Source organism: Columba livia, chromosome 10, assembly GCF_036013475.1.
Source record: "Columba livia isolate bColLiv1 breed racing homer chromosome 10, bColLiv1.pat.W.v2, whole genome shotgun sequence".
NCBI classification, from domain to species: Eukaryota; Metazoa; Chordata; class Aves; order Columbiformes; family Columbidae; genus Columba; species Columba livia.
In genome coordinates, this window is record NC_088611.1 from 20,843,307 (window position 1) to 20,867,104 (window position 23,798).

Consider the following 23,798-nt stretch of genomic DNA (forward strand, 5'->3'; position numbering starts at 1 on the left):
TCAGACAGACCCTGGAGAGCTGCAAGACGTTTTTATTTGAACGACATAAAAAAAGAGCAGCGAGCGGCTCATCACGGCGCCTCAGCCACCGCAACCACCCCCCCCAGCAATAAAAACCTCCGGAGCGCTTGGTAAAACCATCGTTACGTTATAGACAGAGCCCCCCATAGAGCTGCACTGCGGAGAACACCAAAGCTGCTGTAGTGAGTGTGATTCCTATTCTGAAAGAAGCGTCGCCCGCAGGGCCCCGGTGACCGGACAGTCCCGGAGAAGGTGGTTTATCCGACAGAGGCCATAACGACGTCCACGGGGAGCTCCTCGCTGCTGCGCGCTGTGACCTGCATCGTCACCGTGTCGGTCAGGACCAGGCGGGAGCGGACCAGGAGGTCATGGCCACCCCGGAACACACCTGGAAGGGAGAGGAGGAGGAAGGAGTGAGCGGGCTGCAGGTGTTCCTCTCTTTGAGCCTAAAAATGAACAGTACTGCTTGGCCAGGGCAGGTTTCCCGTATGGGACTGGGACTCTTGCCACTGTAAAGCTCATGAAAGCAAAGTCTAAAGTAAACTCCAGCTGAGCAGAGGTCAGGCACTCTGCAAGTGACCACCAGTCACTTGTGTAAAAGCTCCAGGATCCATCTGCTTTGCTGGGCAAGGGTGCTTGTACTTCCCCCCACAGGCTCACTCCAAAGCTCAAGTTGCACCAGGGGAGGTTTAGATTGGAGATCAGGAAAAATTTATTCCCAGAAAGGGCTGTGGGGCATTGGAACAAGCTGCCCAGGGCAGGGGTGGAGTCACCAGCCCTGGAGGGTTGGACAAACAGAGATGAGGTTCTCAGGGACATGGGGTAGTGCTGGTGCTGGTTTAACGGGTCTCTTCCAATCAAAATGATTCTAGAATTCCATGAAGACAGCAAATCCGCCCAGCTGAGCCTGTGGCTGATCCCAGCATCCCCCACACACCCTCCCTGATCCCAGCACCAGCTGCTCTGCACTTGTGGAGACAGAAACCAGGGCAGGCACAAACCTCCAAACCCTCCCTGGAGCATGGGGCCTCCGTCGGAAGCTCCTGCCCCAATTTTGGACAGGCGGCTCTGTGCGACCTCCCCGAGAGCTGCTCCTCACACAGACGCCAGCCCATAGCTCACCTGCCAGGTACAGCGTGTGAGAGTTCTTGTTATCGGGCACTTTATCCGACCGCTCACAGGGCTGCATCCCCAGGAACTTCACGATATTGCTAACTGCCTCTGTGCAAGCAAAAATAAAACAGGCTCTGTGTCATAAGTATCTTAACAAGGATGCACAAAGAGCATCTAAAGGTGACTCAAGCCCTCCCTACACATTAGGGTTCACACTTCTTGTCCTGAGGGACACATCGTGTTGGCCAGTATCATGTTTTTGGAAGCTACCACAGAAGCGAAGACAACACACACAAACCCCACCGCCACACGGCAGTTCTGTTATCTGATGCAGCAAAGGTGCAGCAGAAATAGGAAGGTGAATGAGTCAGAACGGAAGCCGGAGAGCGCAGCTGCCTGCGCACTCGCTGCACAGCCCTGACAGCCTGCTTGCTTCTGTGGGGACGGGGGCAGAATGAAGGAGACGTCTTCATCTTGACGGTCTCTCCCACCCAAAACAATTCTATGACTTTGCAGGAGACAGAGGTCTTCAGGAGGAATTTGAAAAGGCCTCAGGGAAGGTATTTCAAATCCCAAAGGGCTGTGTGAGGAAGCACAGAGATGGCTGTAGGACAAGGACACCCTTCTAAGCCATCAAAACGACTGAGTTTTTACAAGCTTTGCAGGAAAAATAAAAGGACTCTTCAATGCATGATGAAAGAGAAGAGGGCTTACACCATAAGCCTGCCCACCAACCTCATGTCTTCTGCTCTTTGCATATTTTCTTACTGGTTTCAAGAAGGAAAGTGGGAGCTGACAGCTGAACTATGGTCTGTCTGCTTGCGAGGGTAGAGTACAAGAGCAAAGCAAGATGTTCTCTTGCCTCCCACAGTCCAGCCTGGTCTCCACAAGGCCCAGAACACTCATTTGGTTGTTTGAAACCTGAACTAACTTGTTATCACAGTAGCTCCACATTTAACAGCTGTGGTCAAATAGCTTGTGAAGGGTTTTGCCCCATTAACCTTTCTGTGAGAGATCTCAGCTGAGCCGGACTGTGGCTCCAGACTATGCCGGCTGGAGGGAATGTTAGGAGCTCTGCTGGGCTCACACACCCTCTTACCTTCAAGGGTTTTAATTGCAGATAAGGTAAAGGTCTCTTCCTTTTCATACTCATCACCCACTTCATCCCAGGCTGCTCCAAAGTTGGGCTTCAGAACTCGCTGGATGTGGTCAGCCACTGTTACCTCCAGGTCTTCAAGCTGGTGGTAGAAGAGGTTCAGGTGAAACATGGTTGTTCTGAACTCTGCTCTCTCCAGAGTGAGCTTTAGACTGGACTCATCAGAACAAGCCCTGCCTCTTCTGGTTTGATTGAGCAGATACTCCTTGGCTGAGCAACTGCCGAGCCTGGGAAAGCCACTGGCTGCACCATTTCCAGGGTTTCCAAAGGAGGTTCCCGTTCTGAGCACAGCCCTTGGCCTGACACACCTCAAAGCATCCAAAACAGAGGGAAAAATCAAAGGCTAAAAAAATAGCTGCTTGTGCTCACATAGACGCAGCATTTGCTTCCCTGGAATGCACATAAGCTTGTATTTTGCCTTTCTGGCTTATGGTTTTGTAGGCTGGTAAAGAAAATGAGACACTGTCAGACACTTGCTATCGCCTAACGCTGCGTGCTGGCTTAGCTGAACCGCTGCTGTGACCACAGCCGTGTGAGACAGGACCAGGCTTATCCCCCCAGAGCACATATTGAAGGGCAGTCAGTGTCGGAGCCGGCTGGACACCAGCCTGCATTGATTTCAGCAGTCGCTGCAGGAAAGAATCTCCTCATGATTCTAGTTGAAACACGTGGAAAGGTTTGTTTAAATATTACTCAACTGCCCTGCTGACTGTCGGGAAGCAGAAAGAGCAGTTAACCTTGCACGTTCCATTGGGAAAAAACCTTCCCCGCTCCTCCCAGGAGGATGCTGTATCCTCAGTGACTCACTGCACAGCAGTGCCTCTAATCACATTTGTAGCAGTGACAGGTACTGCAGAGAAAACAGTCTCTGGAGCTACCAGGGCAGGCTGAGGTGGTGTCACAACATCCCTTCTTCTCCAGAGGGTAAGCACCACGCTCTGTGAGCCGGTCTCAGTTTCTTCCTTTATGGTGAAACAGTTTGCCTGGGAAGGGCAAAGGCTGGGAGAGAGGTGCTTCTGCAGCATTGGTGCTTTCATCAACCTTGGTGCTGGGGAGGGAAAAGCTCCACCTTTCCCAGAGCAAGAATAGGACAGCAATCTCCATCAGGCAAGCCAGTTGGCAATTCACCATGCCACCACGAAGAGCAACTCAGGGAGAACAAAAGCTATTTAGCGGCCCTCTGTCCCTGCAAACCCGACCATGCGACTGCTGGAGCCTGTAGGGCACAGCCAGGCAAACCTGAAGGACACACCATGGACGCAGCAAGAACCCCCTCTTCACGCAATGCTGCCCACACCAGCGTCAGCGGTCGCATCACTGCTCGCAGGGACCTGAGTACAGCTCGCAAAACCCCTCAGAACTACAGCAGTTTCCGTGGTCAGGCACATGCCCAGCTCCTTACCACATACTCATCCTCGTAACCCTCGTCGTCCATCTCACCCGTGTTCGGGTCACAGTCCTTGACAGTGAACTTCATCATGCAGCTGAAGGTACAGGCCACTGGATGTGGGGGAGGCAAAAGCAAAGGTCCCGTTAGCACCAGATCCGCACTCCCCTGCAGCAGAGCGGGGCCGAGAGGTTTGGGCAGCTGGGTTCTCCCTGTCACTGTGGCAGCACAGGCTTAGCAGTGACCTAGAGAGGGCTCTCCAACAGTTTCTGTCTCTCAAGGACAAGGTATTTATTTGTACTATTTGTAATATTAACACTAGCAAACAATGATAAAGACAGACCAATGATGGTTGTACAAGACCATAATTCTCAGATCAAGTGCTATTACTGATGAGCCCCAAGTTGTGTTGGGAATACTAACTGAACATGTCCAACAAGTGCCACGTGAAGAGGCAAGATCCTTATCTAGGGACCAGTTCATGTGCCTCTGAGATGAAACCACCTTGCACTGCAACGCGACAGCTGATTAACGCCACTCGGCTGGGAGAGGAAGCGATGATGACTCATCTCGAAGACAACGGGCACTGCTGGGTGAACAGCAGCAACACACAGAGGTGAGCAGTCCCGGAACACAAACCAGGGAGACCAAGGCACAGGGAACGCCTGGTTCATGTTCTGGACAGTGACAAATGAGGGGATGTTCACTTCAAATAAACACCCCTGAAATTCCAGCGGTTTGTCTGAAATACCCGTTTGCTACTCAAAGCATCTGAGCACTCAGCACTTTAAGAATACCAGCCTTAGTCAAAGGACAAACAGGCTAAAGGACGTGCTTGGGTGCATGGGAGAGGACTCAGCAAAGAGCTGAACACTCATCTGCCAGCTCTCACAGCCACAATCAACAATCCTACAGCACAAGGGAACCAGGAGAGGAGAAGGGAGGCTTGACAGCCCCCAAACTGCAAAGAGAAATCATTCTCAGCAGTGCTCAGGGCTGCACCCACACACAGGCTATAAATATCTGACTAGGATGCCAGGTAGAATGTGTGGGGGCGAGCAACACGGTACGGTTAATTTGGGGCATGTCAGGAAAACACAGACGGCAAACTGCTTACCTGCTGTCGGATCCTCTTCAGACAGTGCCACCAGTGTGTAGCAGGTACCTGGCTGGTTGTACACCAGGGTTTTGGCAGGTACGTAGCCAATGACCTCATACCCCTCTGTCGGCTCCATCTGCACTGTGACATTCTCCAGGATCTGATCGTTCAGGGTGTTCGTGCAGTCAAACTAAACAGGGGAGGAGAAAGCGGCAACTGTTTGAAGCTGCTTGCTACAGTTCTAATAGCAGAGTCACTTCAGGCAGAGCGGTACCATGGTGTCAGCTTGCGAACCCCCAGCTCTTTGTGTTCACAGTGCACCTCGCTGTCAGCCGGCAAGTCACAGGGCTCATGCACTCCAGTTTAGTCACAAAGCAACTGTGACTAAGGACTACTAATTGAAATGCTTTGGGTGGAAAAGTAAAACTCTGCAGGGGACCACAGTGCTCCAGAAAACTTCTTTTTTAAAGAAACACCACTTAAAATGAACCAGCAGATGACCACCCTCTGCAACCTGGGCAGGAGCACAAATTCAGCGAGGGCAGCGATGTGTCAGCTTCTGCCTGTTTAAGTTCACTAGTTAGTATGGAATCTTCTCCTCTAAATGTACTTTGTCCTTTCTCCCTGGATGGTGATTCCCAGTTTAACTCTTTGCTGTACAGAAATGTGAGCATTGTATTGTCTACATCTCACTTGATGCTACAGGGACACAGTACCCCACAGCAAATGATCCTTTGCGCGGCCCAAACTAGGAGTAGTTTGAGTGAGTTTCAGGAAGCTTGATGGTTTCAGCAAGTCTAAACTCGCTGATTAGACTTCATTCCAGCTCCAATGACAAGTCACTTAACCTCATACAATTGCATCTGGTGGATGGACATAAGAAACAAAGATCAAGCCCTGTGAGGACCACGTAAGCAGTTCTGAGCTTTTGAGGAAGGAGCTGCCTAAGGACAAAGCGCTGCTGGCTCACAAGCTAGTGCAGGACTTGCTGTGCCTTGAACCCCCCGAGGCCCAGGCAAAACCACCGGCACATTGATCCTCACATCTCCACGTAGTGGCAGCGCAGTACAGCCAAGGCCAAGAAGTACAGACACAAGCACTTGTACTACACAGGCTAAAACAAAAGTAGGGGATGAAGAGCTCTCCCCCACCACACCCCTTTCTTGGGGTCCTTTTTCAGCCTCTCAGATAAAGCTTCGCTCTTTTGTGCCCAAAGCACCTGAGGAAAGCACAGAGCTAAGCACAGAGCTCCCCTTGCCAACGGCTCCGTGAGAGGAGCCCCATCTAGTGCCGGTCTGATTTATTTGGACTGGATACGTAAGCATTGCTCAGCCACACACACACTCCCTAATTAATTTTTTCCAGGGCTCTGCTGCCCTGTTTGAGAAACTAAGGACTCCTCACTGCAGTGACATGCTGTGAACAGAGATGCTTGAGCTATTTCTTCCCAGTGGAGCTTTTAACTGGTCAGAAGCTTATTTTCCAATCCTTTTTCAGCACCGCGTGCCACAGCTACCCACCTGGAACACCATGTGTCTGACAAACGTGTGCTTGGTGCAACGAACCACATATTCCGTTTCCAGCTCTGTCAGGGCCACAGGCTCTGGGGAAGACTTGAAGAGCGGGCCCAGGCCCCGAAACTCTGGGATTGCCCCCAGTTGCTCTGCAACAGAGGACACAGAAACCATTGCCAGAAGCTGCTGCAGCAAGAACTATCCCTCAAACATCAATAAACGTTCAGTAGGGACTTGTAAAATTAAAGGTAAAGTCATCCTTTGCCCATATCTATCGCAGTCTAGACAGAACAGGACGGCAGGCACCCCCACGCCCCAGGAGTGAACAACAGTTAAATTTGGGAGCCCATGTCACTCTCTGAAAGGAGACAGGAACACCAGGCAGGCTCAGCCAGAGGTGGCTATTTTGTTCTCACACATGGGCATAGGAGAGGCCTTGTATCTGATTACCTTGGAATATTTCTTGCCGTGTTGCTGCCACCTTCTCTGGCTGTTTGACTACAGCAACAGGGGCATTTTCTGCAGGAGAAAAACAAAAAAAAACCACAAAAAACCCATAAAATATTTGAAGGTGAAGAGTAAGAAGTAACTAAATCAGAAAGCGTATTGTCTGGAGAGAGATTTGACTGAGGAGCTCACTTCTTGCTACCGACTAAACATCTGTATTTAGCTTCCTGAACACCTTTGGAACTGCAGCAGCTCCAGTGAGGATTACCAGTTACTACTACTATTAGCAGTTGGACTAAACAAACACAATTAACATGGGAACAGCCAGATCTGCTGGCCTTAGTCTTTACAGAAGATGTAATCCCAACAAATTCAAACAGGATGGAGCTCAGCAATTCCCAGCAGGCCCACTGCAGTCTACTGTCTGAGGGCTGGAGCTGCTCGGGAATTACTCGGGGTCGGGACCAGGGTTTGGGAGTCTGTTCCTCACCTGTTCTTTGCTCGACAATGGGAGCTGTTGCCAAAGGAACGGATTTCAAGTCAAAGGGTTTCTCAGAGGGCTCCAGGGTGTACTGATGCAAAGCCCTCTCCAGGCCAGGGATGGACACTGTCAAACCTGGGGACAAGAAGGGACAGGTCATTGAGACCACGGATACTTCCAGCTTTTTGTCACTTGTTAAATCAGGAAGGAGGTTCAGACTTGTTTTGAGGATCTCCTGCCTTACCGTTCAGGATGTAGCCAGCATTGAGGGCTTTCTGCTTCTGCTCTAGAACATTCAGGTAGAAGGTGGCTCTGTCTCTCACTTCATTGTCATCATCCATCACACACCTGAGAAGAAAGTGTAAAGCTTGCTTCAAGGCAAGGCAGCAGAGGCCATGCAAACAAATCCAGGTGACTAAGCTGCCTTACAGGGCCAGAAAGAATATGCCATAGAAGACAACTGGCAATCTACTAGTAATTGTTATTAGACAAGCAACCATCTGTCACACTTGGCTTCTCATGTCCCCTTTGGGGCACTGAATGCAGCAGTGAGCCCATCACAGGATCCCAGGTGCCCACTGCATCTTCTCAGATCCACCAGTAGAACAGACTAGACATGCATGGGGATGCTAACAAGATCTCAAGTGAACATGTTTTTTTACCTAGGACGTTGAGAAACTTTGAAGTACAACTCACCTTTTCAGTAACACCAAGATACTGGGTAACATCTCCTCATTCTGGGCTCCAAACTTGGCCAGGGCACTTACAGCACCTGTAGCACAAGCCATGAAAAAAATAATTAGAAAGCAAAGAAATCACCTGAAGTTCCCTCTGTTTCCTGACCTTGTTCAAATGCCATGTCAGAGACAGCAGCACTACTGCAAAGCATTACTGTGACTAGAAAGAGGCAGGTGTATTCCAGTGAAGTGCCCACAAACCTCCTCTGTCTAGTTTCAGAGTTGCTGTCTCTCCCTCCCCATTCGTCAGTTGCAGGTCACCTCTTCCATCAACACCACTGCAGGATCTTTGCTGGGTAAAAAGATCCACTCAGGCCTAGAGCGAATCGCAGTCCTCAAAAACAAAGGTGTTCATATATTTCCTATATATCCCCTTGCAGATCTGTCACAGGGCAAACAGCTTTCCAGGTCTGCCTCTTACCTGCCCGGACTTCTTCATGCTCCAGGACAACCCTGTTGTAGATGAAACGAATGTATTTGGAGGGGTTGTTGGTTTTGGGCCCTTCCTGCCCCAAGAGGTGGAGGATCCGAGTGGCCAACACGGTGAACTCGCAGTCCTCGATGAATTCGCAGAGATGGGACAGGCCTGTCTCTTTGCTCTCCGAGTTCTCCTCAATGATGCTGATGATGCAGTCCACGATGGCTCGCTTGTACTCAAAGCCACCCTAAGGAGGAAAAGGAAAAATCAGCTGGAAATCCTGAAGTATTTTAGAGACTTTGAACTGGTCAGACAGGAAAGAACTTCCTTCAAAAAGGTCACTGACACTCAGTGCTTTTAATCGGTGTTTGAAAGGAGAAGGGCAGCAATGCTGCCCCCACTTTTGACTCTCTTTACACCCTTTAGAATGGCTGCAGTGAAAAAAAACCCCAAAAAACAACAAGTACTAAAGAGGGTAAAAGAATCCATCTGCCTGAAAGGTTTATATCCCTTTCAAAATCCTCTGCTGCTAGAATTAATGCATAAAAACAGCCATATGGGAGGAGAAAAAACCCAACCCTTTCTCCTTTAGCACCAGACATCTGAGGATGAATCACAAGAGAAATATGTTCAGGATGATATCTGCCACAGCAGGACCCAGCAAACAGCCCCTGAGAGTGGGAAGACAGGCAGTCAATAACTCCCTGGGCACAGCCCATCACCCCATGTGCTGTTAATGCTGCATTATCTTCAGACATTATTTACCAGCGTCCTCAATACACAGCAGGGGATTAAACGGCACACTATCCTCTGCCTACTACATGTGCAGTGCTGGGCATCTGGGAGATCTTTCTGAAGATACTTTGGATTAAAAAAAAAAAAATAGCTGTAAAAACAGAATGGTTTGAGCTACAAAACCACGTTCAAAATGATACCATCCACCCACAGAAAATCTGGGAGAGGAGAATGGTCCGTTTTTCACAGGAGCAAAATGAGGGGCTCTGGTTTGTTCCCAAACGGGAGGCTGTAATTGGCAGAAAGTGAGGTCAGAGCAAGCAGTGGTGCCAGCTGTGTTGCAGGCACGTTAGTTCATTTAGAAACGGCCTCAGCAAACCTCTGTAAAGCTGTCTTTCTGCAATTCTATGTCTGACTGAATGCAGAGAATGGTTATAGGTACTCGTGATCCCTTCACTGCCACGGCACAGAGAACAGAACAAAAGTGGTCCTGTGTCATCAATAAATAGGTTGTTACCAAATCTTTGTGCACAAGACAAAACTTCTTGGAATTTGCTGTCAAAGTATAAAAGAAAGCTGGTTCAAACGTGAAACACACATGGACTGCCAACAGATCTGCTGCTGCCTGCAATTGCATTGAGAGTTAATAAACCCCCAGAAAAATCAAATAATGAAAACCACATTAAAAATATGCCTGGCAGCACACGTATGACTATTGTGCACAGCTGGCCATTTCTACCACTTAGAATGCAAACCTTTTAGACAGAGGCTCTTACCGTGTTACCAGTAAAAGCTTGACTCTCTCGGGGGCCACTGTGCAGCCCCACAGTTCACACACACAAACAAGGAACACAAAGTAGTTGTTCTGCCAACTTACCTCTTCCCGAAGCATAGTGAAGAGAAAGTTCATGAGGACGGCATGTTTGCGAGGGTACTTCTGACACAGCGCGTTGATGGCCTGCACCACTACAACCTGGAGGAAAAGTGGGGGCAAGTAAAAAAGGATTCTGTCTCAACAGGCATGAAAAAAAAAAAGGTTGAAATGTGTCAATTTTGTGCTGGTCCCTAGTCTGGAAACCATGGTTTTAATTTTGGTTATCCAACAAATGCAGTTCCACGAGGTACAATCCTAGGAACCGGTGGAGATTGATCTTCATGCACTCAACAGCCTCTAGCAAAAGCCCACATGCAGTGGAAAGAAGAAAAAGAGATTTAATTCTCAAATGGCTTCTCCCCAGATGAGAGCATGTGGCTTCGGAGCTGGATGCTGTATGACTGAGGTATGGCTTAGGCCAATAGCCTCATATTCTTTCTCTTCCATACAAATGTGCTGCAGTCAAGCTGCTGGAAGTGGCTCCTTGCAGTTTTCAGAGTGTACACACAAACATGGACAGAGACCAAGGGGTTTCTTCAGGAACTTGGATGTTCCTCCTCCCACTTCCTTACCTTGAACTCATCTGAGATTTCAGACATGAAAGAGGAGATCTGCTTCATGAGCCGGTCGATGCTGCTCTCGCTGCCAGTTTTCAGCAGTGTGGTGATGGCCAGTGTGGCTATGCTGCGGTTGGAGTCTGTCACAAGGTTCTCCAGGTCTAGATTGCAGGCAGTCACAGCAGATGGGTGCTTCATGGCCACCTAGAGCAGAGAAGAAAGAATGGAAATTACTGAATATACAAAAAAGACTCAGCTGGCAAAAAACACTAAGTCTCTATAAGCTCTCACTCCTTCATATAAAAATAAATGCTACAGACTGTACACAAGGGTCATCTTAGACAAACAACTCATCTGAGGTTAAAGTAACAAGCTCTTTCTTGCACAGAATTGCATATCTTGCTGGAAGGGAAGCAGCAGTAATAAACAATCTTTTACTATTTTTAACTCTCTTGTTCTCCTCCATATGTTAAGCTTCAGATTGTGCAAAGCAAGCTATGAATTCCCACCCAAATATTCATTAAGCCTAGCTGTGCAGAACAGCTTTGTGGGGGAAGTACAGCACTGCCATTGTCCCTTTTTTTTTTCAGAGTAGACAAGGTAAAGGCAAAAGCTGGAGGAAAGACTGCCATGGAGCAGGCAAGCAGCAGCATCAGGCCTTGATCCCTGTTTTACAAGGAGCTCCTTCACCACGGGAAGCTCAGAAGGAAAAGCAGTAACTCATAAAATGAGTGAGACTCTGTCCTGGTTTTGCTAAAAACAAGTTTCTCTTTTAGTGAATTTGCCTGTCAGCTAAAGCCTTCATATTAACTGCATTTTCCTGGAGCACCAGACACATGTTTTGGTAAACCTAGCAATGGAATGCAAACTTATTGATAAGCACGGATGGACATCTCGCGAGAGGGGCGACGAGAAACAAGTGAGCAAGAAACTGACCAACTGTGTATAACATTCCATTCACGTGAATACTTCATATATAAAGTGGGAGAACACGAGGATCTCGTTCGCTTTTCCCTTTTGCCCTTTTCCCTTCTGCTTATGGCCGACATTAGAAGAGGACCTTGCTACTCGTCCCTGCGAACTGAGGCCTAGTGACAGACTGAATCCAGCTCCAATTGGCTGCAGAGTCTAATCCAGGACTTCAGGTGCCGGCTCTGCAGTTGCTGAGGCTTTCAAGATTGGTTTTGTATATTTTGTATTATTTTCTCTATTCTTATTAGTAGCATTAGTAAAACATCTTTAATTTTTCCAACTCTCTTCACTCTGTCCTTCTTTTCCTCCCAATCGCCTCTCCTTAGTGGAAAGGGGGGGGGGAGGGGGAAGAGGGGGTTAACAATACATCTGCCAGGGTTTTATTGTCACCCCGCAATCTTAACCCTCGACAGACTCTTACCTGTGAACTGTGAACAGAGACCTGTGAACACGACTGCTTTTCCCCCCCCTTCTGTAAACTGCTCTTTGAGGTTTTATTCCACACAGAAACCAATGAAATGTAATGTTGAAGCCCAGGGCAGAGGTTATTCACACATAATAATCACATAATCTGGCTGCCTTTCTCTTCTGCAGCCTGCGCCTTCCCGCACATGAGAAAATATTGCAGCTCCCAAGAGACCAGTTCCTACCTTGTTGAGGGTCCGGACAGCTGCGTATCTCAGAGCTGCTTTTGGGGAGCTGCAGAACAGCTGCAAAACTGCACAGAGGGAAAACCAACAAAGGTAGACATTTAGATAATTTATTACGGAGAAACTTTTCATACTTAAAGCAAGAACTTCAATGAAGAGAGAGCTGCAAGCACAAGACAGCTAGAGGCATGCTTAAGAAGCAACTGTGAATTTAGCAGCTCCCTTCGTCACCCCCTTTGCCACACATCCCTGCTGACAAGTAGCTTTTATGCGCCTCCCTCTTCTTCCTCTTCTATCCTTTGCTCCTCTTGAAAGCTAATGTCATCACCTTGTCATCTTTCCTTTCAGTCAATTTGAACAGTTGTTCTCCATTTCTATGTAAGCCCATGAAGAGCACTCTCCCTGCACAGGGAGGTGACACACAGCCCCCAACCTGCCAGCAGTCCCAGCTCAGGACAATCTCTGTACTGGACTGAGCTGGGAAGGTAGGACCTCAACACCTTGGCTCTGTGCTATTACACTGAGTCTCAAGTGGGGAGATTTATTAGAATTCAGCCCCATTTAACAGGAAAAAAAAGACCTCTCCAGTAACCCACACTTGAACACAAGTGGCAAATACCTTGACAGAAGCAAAGCTATTCACACACACCACAGGCTCACAGCAGCATAAAGCAGCAAAGGGTATGGCGCATGACAAGCCTGAAACTACACAAGGTTCTCGTTTCTTGGGGTCATCAGCCGGTGTCACCACCGCAGGCCCGTAACCCCCTCACCATCGCTACCAGCATCAGGTTTACCTGAGACAGCCGGAGCCAGCTCCTTGGCAGTGCAGTTGGGCAGGTTCACGATGGCAGACGCAGCTTCGTAAACCACCATCTCGTGCTTGTTTCTTAGGCAGCTCTCGATGAAATCAAACAGGGGGCTATCACGGCTAAAGGACAAAAAAAATCCACAGCAATGAGTTAAAACAAAGGTGCCAACAGAAATGAAGAATCCAGCAGCAGAAATAGGCAAGTCCCAAAGCCCGTGGGAAGTTAAAAGCAGCCATAAATCAAGTGTGCCCAGATTTTATAGTGGTCATTATGCAGTAATTCCAGCACACTTGGGCTGGATGTCAGGCTGCCTCCTGAGAAGACATCCTCTGCTTTATAGGCTAAAGGGCATCTCAGCCCTCACACACCGAAGTCTTATCCACCTGGAAGCTGCAGTGCATACATGACGGCCAAATAATTACAGAAGACAGAGTAAATGAAAAAGAATATCTCAAGAAAGAACAGCCATGCAAAGCAAGCAAGAGAAACAAGAAAGTATTCAATGTGCAAGCACTTAGACAAAACTCACAGACGCCCTCTTGTAACACCATGAAAGCATCCTGCATTTCCTCTGCTGCCTTTTAATCAACAGTAAGAGGGCAGAAGCTGCATGCCCTCGTGATATGGAAAGTGAGCCTGCAAGAGGTGATGGAACCAGGGCCTGAGGAAATCCCTCCAGCAGAGCAAAGGAGCTCCCTCACCTGCCAGCCTCTTCCTCCAGCAGCTTGCTGGCTACTCGAATCATCATGCAGTAAGCGAACGGTGACTTGAGGTTGTGGCGTGTGAACTTGCTGAGCATCTTGTTGACGGCCAGGCGGTCATTCTTCCGCACATGGTAGAGTAAGCCCAGAGCATGATACTGTGCAGGGAAAGAGGTCGTCACAAACCTGTGGTGTGTTTTTTCTGCTTTTATCCCCTCTGTGGCACAGAAGTGCCTGGCTGAGCTCTGGTAGTTTGCTCCACTCCCGGCTCAGCAGCTACCCCCTGTGTTGGCGGTGGGTTTCCTACCTGCACCATTATATTGTCACTGGAAGCTGCCTCCTGAGCCTCGTTTACCCAACGTTTCACCACATCAAAACTGGTCTTGAGCAGGTGCTGGGGGAGAGACAAAGCCATAGACAACTCATGAGAGAAGCATGAAGGAAGATTTGCAAATCATAGCTCATATTAAGAAGCAGTGAGCTTTCCCCATGACAGTGCTGGCTGCAACAATTCATAGAAGAGCATGCAGAGACCTGGCCATGACGGATGTGGCCTCAAGGGGTCGATCATACCCCACAAAGTCAGCACCAGTGCATCAGTTCACAAAGAATGAAACCCTGGCACTCCCAAGATGTCCAATCCCACCACTGGTGACCGCTTCCCAGCTTGACTGTCTCTCAGGCCCACCCTGCAGGGAGGACATACCAAAGAGGACACCAGAGCAGAGCTGGATACGCTTGGCACTTTGTCAACAATCGCCTGCTTCATGTAGCGCTCAATGGCCTGCAACATGGTGCTCTGCAGGGACAGGGAAACAACAGCTGATATAGAAAAGCCGTGAGTGTGGAAGGGGAGATGCAAAAGCATGAAAAGCAGAGGGGGTTAAGTAGGGAAAGGTGAAGGGCATAGGGCTGCCCCAAGGGAAAAGCAGCACTTACATCCGTGATTTGGCACAGCGCTCTCACAGCAGGGCCCCGGTAATTGTCATCTTTCCCAGTCATGTCTTTGGTCAAGCTGGTTGAAAACAGGAAGCTCTCAATGCTGCACTCCCGAGCCAGCAGCTCTCAGGTGCATGCACAGCACACACAGAGCAGCAGGATCACCCCTGAATGCCCAGCAGGCAAACACAGGGCTCAGGTAAGTCCCAAGGCAGGAGGAAAAGATCAGCACTCGGGTTCCAAGCCTATCAGCAGGCTGTCCGAGCTCCTGAGCACCATGCGGGGCTGGAGAGCACACACAGACCCCTGAGCCATTTGTCTTCATTACTGAAGGCTCATTCCTGCCCTTGCCTAGGATCTTGGGCAGTGTGAGACCATCTACGAGGTGACAGGAGTTCATCACATCGCAGTACTTGGGACTCGCTTCTGCCTGCGGCACGGCCTTGGTCTTTGGCAGAACCTGGACCCTCACGCTCTCGTCTCCTGATGTGGCATTGGCCTTTCAGTGGGGTGAGCAGTGATTCAGGAATGGCACTGGGAATTTCGTTCCCTGGCGACTTCTCATCCTGTGCTGCTACGGGAGCAGTAAATCCCTGCCTACCTGTTGAAAGCCTTAGGATTTATGCCAGAAACCTTCAAAAAGCCTCCAGGCATTCAGACAGGAAAGCAGGAATTAATGAAACCAGCAGGGGAAAAACCAGCAGTGCTGCCATATCAGGTATCCAAAAGAGACAATCCAAACACCCATAGGATATGGGGACATGGCACATTTCACATACGTCACTAAGAGTTCAGTCTCTGCATTTTAATGGCTTCTTTTAAAGAAAAAGTTTTTCCTCACCAAGGGCATTCCCTATCCTCACCCTGCATAGGGACTACAGGTATCTCCAAGAGGCTGGATGGGCATTCCTGGAGGACACACGAAGATAACAGTAAAAACAGTGAAGTGACTGACCTGCTAGTAACAATGATTACATCTTCTGCGATAGAAGACATCTCTTTGATAGTCAGGTAACACATCCTGCGAAGAGTTGGCTGACAAGAAAAGCCACTTGTCATTCACACGAACAAGGAGAAAAGCTTGAAAACATGTGCTGATGGCACACTGTTACTTCAAAAGCAAGAAAGCAATTTATATTCCTGAGTCTGGGGATTCCTACACTCGTCTCACACCTTGTGGTTCGGGGGACAACTAGCGATGGTACTACTGCTGTGGGTGGGTAGTAATTCTGGGTCTCCTCCAGGACACACAGTTGCTGACTCTCAGCAGGAAGCAGGATCTGCTAATGCCAGGCAGAAAGTAACATGTGTTCTAGGTGATTATATGCTCAATCTGTACCTCACACAATCTCAGGAGCTAAACACCAATTCAGAGGGAGGACTCTCCATCTCAAGAACAGAGAATGCTTCAGTCAGGCTGCTACGAGGTCTGGGAAGCTTATCTCTGTTTCTAAATTTTCATCCTACTCTTCCCACTCCAGGCAGGACAGAAAAGCCGATTCTATAAAAAGGCACATCTCAAGGCTGAAAAAGACACTGACAATTTGTCCCATCAGATAAATACAGCAGAAAACAACAAACAGACTTACATCATTGGACTGAAATAGTTTGGTCATAGCAAAGAAGGCTTCGGTAGCTTCCACGGCACCAAGGTGCTCCCCCTAGAAAATGTTTGGAAAGAAGGAAATAAATCCCAGTTACCACAGCCTGCTTTGGGCCTGCTGCAGGTCTCTCTGTATAGGTGTCATTTTCTCTTCCTTACCTGATTTATGAGATACAGGATCTTGGTGAGGATGTGAGCACATTTTCGCGGGTTTATGGGAGTCTCATTAAACACCCGTGCCTGGAAACAAAGCACACACAAGGATGCTGACACCAATACCCCCTCACAAATGCCATCCTGTCTGGTCTTGGCCACCGATACAAACAAGACATTGTGAGAAAGGCACAGCAACTTCCTTAGCGGCTTTGGATCAGATTCCCCCTCGATTCCTTTTAAACATGGAACCCTTTAAACGGCTGGTTCTACAGTCTTATCCTGGGACTGCCAATCCAAGTGCAGTTAAGATTTAAAGGCCAAATTCTCATCACACTTTCACCCACACAAGTCTGGATTGTGTGCTAGCTAAAACACCACCCTTCTGCCAGATGTATGCGGGCTCTGCAAGGCTAACAGGAGCCAACACCGTTTACAACATTGCAAGCAAACAGATAATGCTGAAACAACACAGTCTGGGGATCATTTCTCTGATGTTGAACAGAAATGCATTCTTTTCAGAGCAAATTCACCAACTATTCAATAACCTCTCACACCCTGCTCATTAACTTTGTCATCTACAAGACATTCGGGTTGTTCAAGGCAAATATTCCAGCCTTCCTTGTTTAGGCTGAGATTTCCCAGGTAACTTTATTCATTTTATTGCTATTTATAGTTCACAGTCTAGACAGAAAGGGGTACACAAAGGAGAGCATCTGAGAATTTACCTCTTGCAAGACTGCACTCTTCTCCAGGTGCTGGAATGGGTTGGAACCCCCACCTGCGAAAAAAAAGAGAGTAAAAGTCTTTCCAGGGATAATGCTATGGAAAAGCAGCTTTCTAAACATGCCCATACTTTAAAACCAGACTGAGCATTTTGGGGTAACTTTTTCACAAAAGCCAAACAACCAGAACTCCCTCTTTAAGCTATATTAATTGGATGTCTTCATAGCAACTAGGGAAGGCAGAGCAGACAGGACATTCTTTGATTTGTCATCCCCCCCAAGAAGTAACGAGCCATGAGCTGAGGTGGACTGATTAGCTGTAAAGTAACTGTGCTCCGCTGTTATCCCCACGGACCTATTTCCAGTCCCTGGGCTGGGAGCTTGCTGATGGTTAGAGCATCAATAAGACAGGCCTAGAAACAAAAGCTCAGACAAAAAGAGGCATCGCTTGCCAGACTGGTGAGTCAAGAGTGCTTCATCCCTCCCTTATAAACCAATCAGGAATCCACCAGTAAGGGATATTTGGCTCTATCACTAATTAAGAGAACAAGACAGCAGACCAGAGAGTCTGGACACAGAGTAACTTTCATTGTTCCACTTAATAGAATAAATTATATTAAATAATTTAAAGCCTCACCAATTAAGGATTAAATAATCAAAGGGAAAAGCACTATCGTTCTGCACAGTCTCTGTTAGCTCGCCTCCTAAGCATTTGTGAGCTGCAGCTTTTCAAAAGCTGCCAGTTATTGATAAGCAGGTTTTAATTAGTACCTATGTTCAGCCTGGCCCTGGGACAAAACGCAGCCATTTCCAGCACTGTGGCAATGTTTAACAAGCCTGATCTGCTGGAAAGCACAACTCCTGGGCCCAGCTCTGAGCTGGGCCTAAAGCATCCTGCACTGGCATCAGGAGCCCTTACACGAGTAAGTCTTAAACTTAAAGGCAAACACTCTGCATGCTGGCTCCTTCCCAGGCCATAAAGTGCCCTCCTCTGGCACAGGAGAAGTTTGCAAATGCAGTAGGTGGCCAAACAAAGCACAGACACTTCTGTGGGGTTGGGGAGAGAAAAAAACATGGGGAAAGGACAAAAACAATGTCTCTAGTATGACTATGAACCTCTTCTAGTATGAGCACATGAATAACACCTCAGCAGCGCAGTATTTCCCGTGGCCCAGCACATCTACAATCCCTAAATCACAGCGTGGCCTCTTCATCCTTCACAGCACGAAGGATCGTGAAATATATTGCACGTGAGGTCTTGGTCCTCAGAGAACCCTGTGTTAAAGTATTTTTTCATCAGAGGAGAAAGTGACATGGAAAAGACAGAGGCTGCATTCAGAATGTACTGGACGACTAACAACAATGTGGACTGATTTTCAGACAAATACGTCACTGACCAAGCAAGGATCTCAGAACGATGCTATGTCCAAAATAACATCTAAAAGTGCATTTCTTAGAACCAGTGGAAGCAGCTCATCATCCAGGACTACCTAAACCATCCATGAAAATTAAAGAAACAGAAAGCAATTAAGAAGACACACTCATCTTGACAAGAAGACCCTGCAGTTTGTCTTTACCTGGGAAGAATGGATATAAAAGGCCTGTGATTTCAGGGATGATGCTCCACCTAAGACCGAGGACAACAAGCACCGAGGCTACACATTTTGGACGCACAATTCACAGGAGAAAGGCAGGTATAGTAAATCCTAGGAATCTTCATTCGAAACAGAAGCAATAGCACGAGAAGTAAAGGCAAAAGCAAAGAAAAAAATGTTGGGGAGCGTGCAAACAGTGCCAGCAAGGAGAGCCCTACAAGCTCTCAGTATGAACAAAATCAACAAGACTTAGCACCATAATAGAAGGAAGTGCCTCTCCTGCCAGCCTGGGCCACAGGTAATGCAATACCTTTAAACGGGCAGCAGGTGCAAATGAAGAATAGGCCCAAAAATGAAAGCCAACAGCGATTCCCCTCCAACAGCTGCCTCACTAGGTTCTCTGCTTATCCAGATGTCACTGGAGGCTTTGGACATGGGAAACAAGGGAAAGTGTTTAATGCACGCTACAACAAAAAGCAAGCACAGTCACACAGAACAATCATCAAGATTTATGCTGAATCAATGTCCTTCAGGACACGCTGATTTGTTATGTAGAACAAGCTGCATAGAAAGTGTCATATGAAAAAGATAGTGCGAGGCACAACCATGAAAGTAAACGCTGCTGTATCTGGCCTCAACTCCACCTGAACTACACACCACATAAAATACCAACCTCTTCCTTACTACTTGGGCCTAAAGTTTTGAAAGGTCAAGCAATCATAGAATCATAGAACAGTTTGGGTTGGAAGGAACCTTCAAAGCAGACCATGTGTGTTGGAAAAAAAGCATTGGAAACTACAAATTGTCTTCTACACTGCTTAATCACCTAGACTGAGAGCTGGACAACTGTGAACAGGGCCAATGTGCTCAATATTTAGACGTGAACTCCGCACCAGCCGCAGGTAATGTCAGTAACATCACAGAATCATTTTGGTTGGAAAAGCCCCTCAAGATCAGAGTCCAACCGCTCCCCCACCCCTGGCACTACCCCACATCCCTGAGAACCTCAAGTCCATGTCTGTCCAACCCTCCAGGGATGGTGACTCCAGCACTGCCCTGGGCAGCCTGTTCCAATGCCCCACAGCCCTTTGGGGAAGAAATTGTTCCCAATATCCAACCTCAACCTCTCCTGGCGCAACTTGAGGCCGTTTCCTCTCATCCTGTCACTTGTTACTCGGGAGAAGAGCCCGACCCCGAGGAGCAGGAGGGCAGCAGGCTGCCCTAGTGCTTCCAGGGTGCTTCTCCCCAGGCACACCGGCCGCGCTGGCACCGAGTGTCCCCTCACGGCTGCCGCCCTCACCCGGCCCCGCGGGGTCTCCCCTCACAGCGCTCCCCGGCCTCCCCTCCCGGCCCGGATCCCCCGCCCTTCCCCTCACCCGACTCCTCGTCCTTCTTGTCGAACTTCTTCAGCATGATGCTGCCCAGCGGACCCTGGCTGAGGCCCGTCCCGGTCCCCTCCCCGGCGCCGGTGTCGCCTCCAGCCCCTTCCCGCCCCGCCCTTTCCTGCCAGCCTGTCACTGCCGTCGTCGCCCGCCGCACTGCGCAGGCGCGGCCCCGCCCCCCTGACGTAGCGCAGAGCGATGACTGACAGGGGAGAGGGCGGGACCGAGCAGGAAAGGCTCGGTCTGATTGGCGGGGGGCGGGGCTAGAAAGGGGTCTGGGTTTGGGGCAGCGCTTGAACGGGGGACACTGGGATGGAGGGGATACGCTGGATATGGGGGGGACACACTGGTATCAGGGCACACACGGGAGGAGCCACAGCATGGCGGGGGACACACTGGGACTGGGAGGGGGCACTGGGATGACAGGAGGGGGACACTGGGCAGGAGGACACCCGGGGGGCAGGAAGGGGAAGGGCAGAGTGGGACACCGGGGAGCTCGGGGGACACCAGAGGCAGCCAGAGCGGCGAGGGCACAGTGGGACACAGGGGTGACGGGCCATGGGGCAGGACATGGGGAGGGTGAGATGCAGGCAGGGGTTCAGTGCCCCTGGGATGAGGGGGACAGCGGGGGTTAACCCCTCTTAGGGACAGGTGGTTGTCACCCAGACTGCCTGCCCTGCAGTGTCCTCATTGGGATGCACCGTCACCAGCAGCTCCTCTCGTGCCCCGTGTCCCCACTGCCACCACCCACCGTCCTGCACCCCGCACCCACAAACCCCCAGCCCCATGGCACCCACCCGCTGCAGTGGGGCGTCCCCGGGATCCAGCGCTGCCCGGGCATCGCTTGAGCTCTGGGGACAGTTGGGGAAGGCAAAGGACCTGTCATCCACCTTCCCATCTCACCCAACCCACCCTCCTGCTGGCACATCCCTTCACCAGCTGCTGAAATGCAACACCCCCCGTGGGGCAAGGGGTCCCCTCAATGGCTCCTGCCCCCTTCCCAACGCCAGCACCTGCTCGGGGGCTGCACTTACCCTGCACCAGGAGCTCCTCAAACAGCATGGCTGTGTCCCCCCACGGTGGGTGTCCCCCAGCCTCCGCCTCGCTCCCGCTGCCCTGTACTTTGCACAGGGCGGCCACACTCTGCTCCGTGCTGCTCTTATCTCCTGGCCTCACCGAAAACACCAGCTGTGGCAGCTCAACGCAACGTCCCCTTTGGCACAAAGTTGCTGCAGGCACCCTGGGACAGGTGACACCCAGGTTGACACCCATCACTTGTGGCTTAGCGAGCTTTGTTCCCCAGCCTGGGACATACCCCTACTGCAGCTTTGGGGAGAGGAAACACAAAACGGGGGTGGAGAGGGGTTCAGGACCTTTATAAACCACAACGTCATGTTTCATTCCACCTTTTATTGTTCACGCTCACCACTGCTGGCTTCTAAGCTCAGCTGAGCTTCGGGGAGGAATTTTGTGCATCACAGCCACCCAGAGGGGCGGCATGTGGGAAATTCCGCTTGGCTGGATGCAGCCCCATTGGAGCCATCCCAGCAGTGGGTGAGCTGGGAGTGACACAGGGCACAGAAGTCCCTGTGGTGGGACCCAGCTGTGCTCCAGGGTGAAGGCAAACCTGGCTCCATCTTCTTCGGTGGTGCTGAGGTGAAGGTTATCGCACCAAATCCTCCCATGGCTGCTGCCTGTGCAACGGGTGCTGGGATCTGGAGGAGGATGTGCTGTGTCCGCTGTCCCCCGCGCTCACACCGGTGTCACCCCGTGTCCTCGGCAGCCCTGCTGCCCTCCCCAGCCCCAGCTGGGGGTTCATCGCCTGCGCCCAAGCCGGGCCATCAGCTCAGCATTGGCGGCCACCTTGGCCTGCAGCTCCTTCTCTCTGGCCAGGTCAAGTACGACTTTCAGTACATGGGTGGGGACATCAAGTGACAGGGACACCTTTCTCGCCTTTTTCCTGGGAGCAGGTCTCTTGGTGGCCAGGCTCATGGGCCAGGGCAATGATTTTCCTGCTGACCCTTCTTCCGGCCGGGGGCTGGCTTCATCATCACTCATCTTCATTTCGGGGAGACCCGGCAATGTCTCATTAGCGATGGTGGTTTCCTGCTTTGTCAGTTTGCCTTTGTCCCCGGCGTGGGGGGCCGGAGGGAGCAACTCGAGGCTTGGTCCCTTCCAGGCTGTCACTGGCTCCCCCAGGACCACCAGGATGGTGAGCAGCGTCCTGCAGCACAGCACAGCCAGGGGCACCTGCGGGGAGCACACTGAGCATCACCCTCTGGGGCAGGACACATCCCCGCTGGGGTGTCACACATAGGTATCACACACGTACCAGATGGCTGTGCCTGATAAGGCGGAATCTCACCTCCTTTTTAGGGAGTTTTCTACACCAATTTTAACCTTTTTGCATGGGGTAGGAGAGAGTTTTCGGGAGGCTGAAGGGGCCATGGGAAGCAAATCAGCTGTGTGTTCTTGTCCTTTCATGCAGTCCCTGGCCAGCTGCACACTGTCCCCTCCATTTCACAGCCCCCAGCCCTTTCCCACTCAGAGGAAGGGACATTCCCACCCCCGTGGGTGGCAGCGTGGGGACTGCAGCCGCCCCCCAGCCCAGACCTGCCCTTTGGCCGGGGAAGTGTGACGTGCCCAGGATTCCGGGGTTTTCCTCCTCCCATGCCTTCCCTGAAGGATGCTGTCCCCCGCATGGGGCCACGGGGCTCTCTGGGGCAAAAGCCACCCTATTAGGAGGGACACAAACCACTGGCCCTAAAATACACAGCAGGCTGGTGGCAGTGGGGTGACAAGGATGTGAGTCCAGCCACATGTGCTGAGTTGTGCTGAGCCTCGGCATCTTTCTCAGCCCCTCTCTGATCCTAATAAGGGTCCTGGGGGACGCAGGGTGCTGTGTTGTGGGGTAGGGGTCAGGGTGCTATGCTGTAGGTTACAGGGGTCAGTTGCACACAAATCCTGCTGTATGGCCACCTCTCCCCTAAAATCAGTCACCCAGCAGGGTTTTGCCAAACTGGAAACACATCCAACCTCCTGCAACCCACTTCCAGGGTGAAACCCTTTGGAAAGTACCAGCCTGGGCAGCTGGAGGCAATTTAACTCCCTGGAAAACAGGTAATTAAAAACATCCAACCACCTGCAACCCAGCTAACCGCCCCCCCCAGAAAGCACAATCCAAAGGTGCAGCCTCACCATTTTCAGTGGGTCCTCGTCCCTGCGATGTTCAGATGATGCTCCTGGGGTGTGGGGACCATGAGCTGGTGGTTTGCCCCGCTCCCTGCTGAGCCTCAGCTCTTATCCTGCCCCCAGCTCCACCTCTGACCCATAGTGGGGGTGATGGTGACACACGGCGGGGGGGAAATGATGTTATTAATACATTTTGCCTAATAGCAGATGAAATCATCCCGGGCTGTGGGTTGGCGTTTGCCCCCTCGCAGCTCTATCTGCTGAGTTTGGAGGGGATTCCAGGAACCCAGGGTGGCCCAGGCATAATTATTTCACATCTGTTTTTTCTCTATCTTAACTGAGTCTTCCTGCTCCTGTCAGCCTTGGTTAATCACTTAAGGAAAGGAGAAAATGCATGTTTATTGCCAGCCCCCAGCGTTGTGTTGCACGAGGCTCCTGGATGTCTCCTGGTGCTGTTTTGGTGCTTCCACTCTGATGGATACCCTGGCCAACTTGGGGACATGTCACCTCCCTGCTGTGCCCATCCCAGAGTGCT

The 23,798-nt window shown here is 50.3% G+C and overlaps 2 protein-coding genes across 3 annotated transcripts; both read right to left on the reverse strand.

The window, feature by feature from the left end:
* Positions 1–16: 16 nt before the first annotated feature.
* COPG1 (COPI coat complex subunit gamma 1) lies at positions 17–20,232 on the reverse strand. 2 transcript variants are annotated; one of them, XM_065075687.1, is made up of 24 exons: positions 20,066–20,232; positions 17,098–17,150; positions 16,376–16,456; positions 16,203–16,274; positions 15,569–15,648; positions 14,614–14,689; positions 14,381–14,473; positions 13,982–14,068; positions 13,675–13,832; positions 12,959–13,092; positions 12,162–12,229; positions 10,555–10,743; positions 9,986–10,081; positions 8,377–8,620; positions 7,915–7,990; positions 7,463–7,566; positions 7,228–7,353; positions 6,741–6,809; positions 6,297–6,439; positions 4,795–4,966; positions 3,693–3,790; positions 2,234–2,372; positions 1,144–1,242; positions 17–409 (listed from the first exon to the last, which is right to left on the reverse strand). In XM_065075687.1, the coding sequence occupies exons 1-24, from the start codon at positions 20,100–20,102 to the stop codon at positions 279–281; spliced, it is 2,625 nt and encodes an 874-aa protein (XP_064931759.1). In that variant the 5' UTR covers positions 20,103–20,232; the 3' UTR covers positions 17–278. The 2 variants fall into 2 exon arrangements, with proteins under 2 accessions (XP_064931759.1, XP_064931760.1); XM_065075688.1 differs by lacking the exon at positions 20,066–20,232 and adding an exon at positions 19,000–19,115.
* Positions 20,233–21,886: 1,654 nt separating this feature from the next.
* On the reverse strand, positions 21,887–22,519 carry LOC110364419 (urocortin-3-like). Its single transcript, XM_065074813.1, has 2 exons — positions 22,437–22,519; positions 21,887–22,295 (listed from the first exon to the last, which is right to left on the reverse strand). The coding sequence occupies exons 1-2, from the start codon at positions 22,517–22,519 to the stop codon at positions 21,887–21,889; spliced, it is 492 nt and encodes a 163-aa protein (XP_064930885.1).
* Between the last annotated feature and the right edge of the window lie 1,279 nt (positions 22,520–23,798).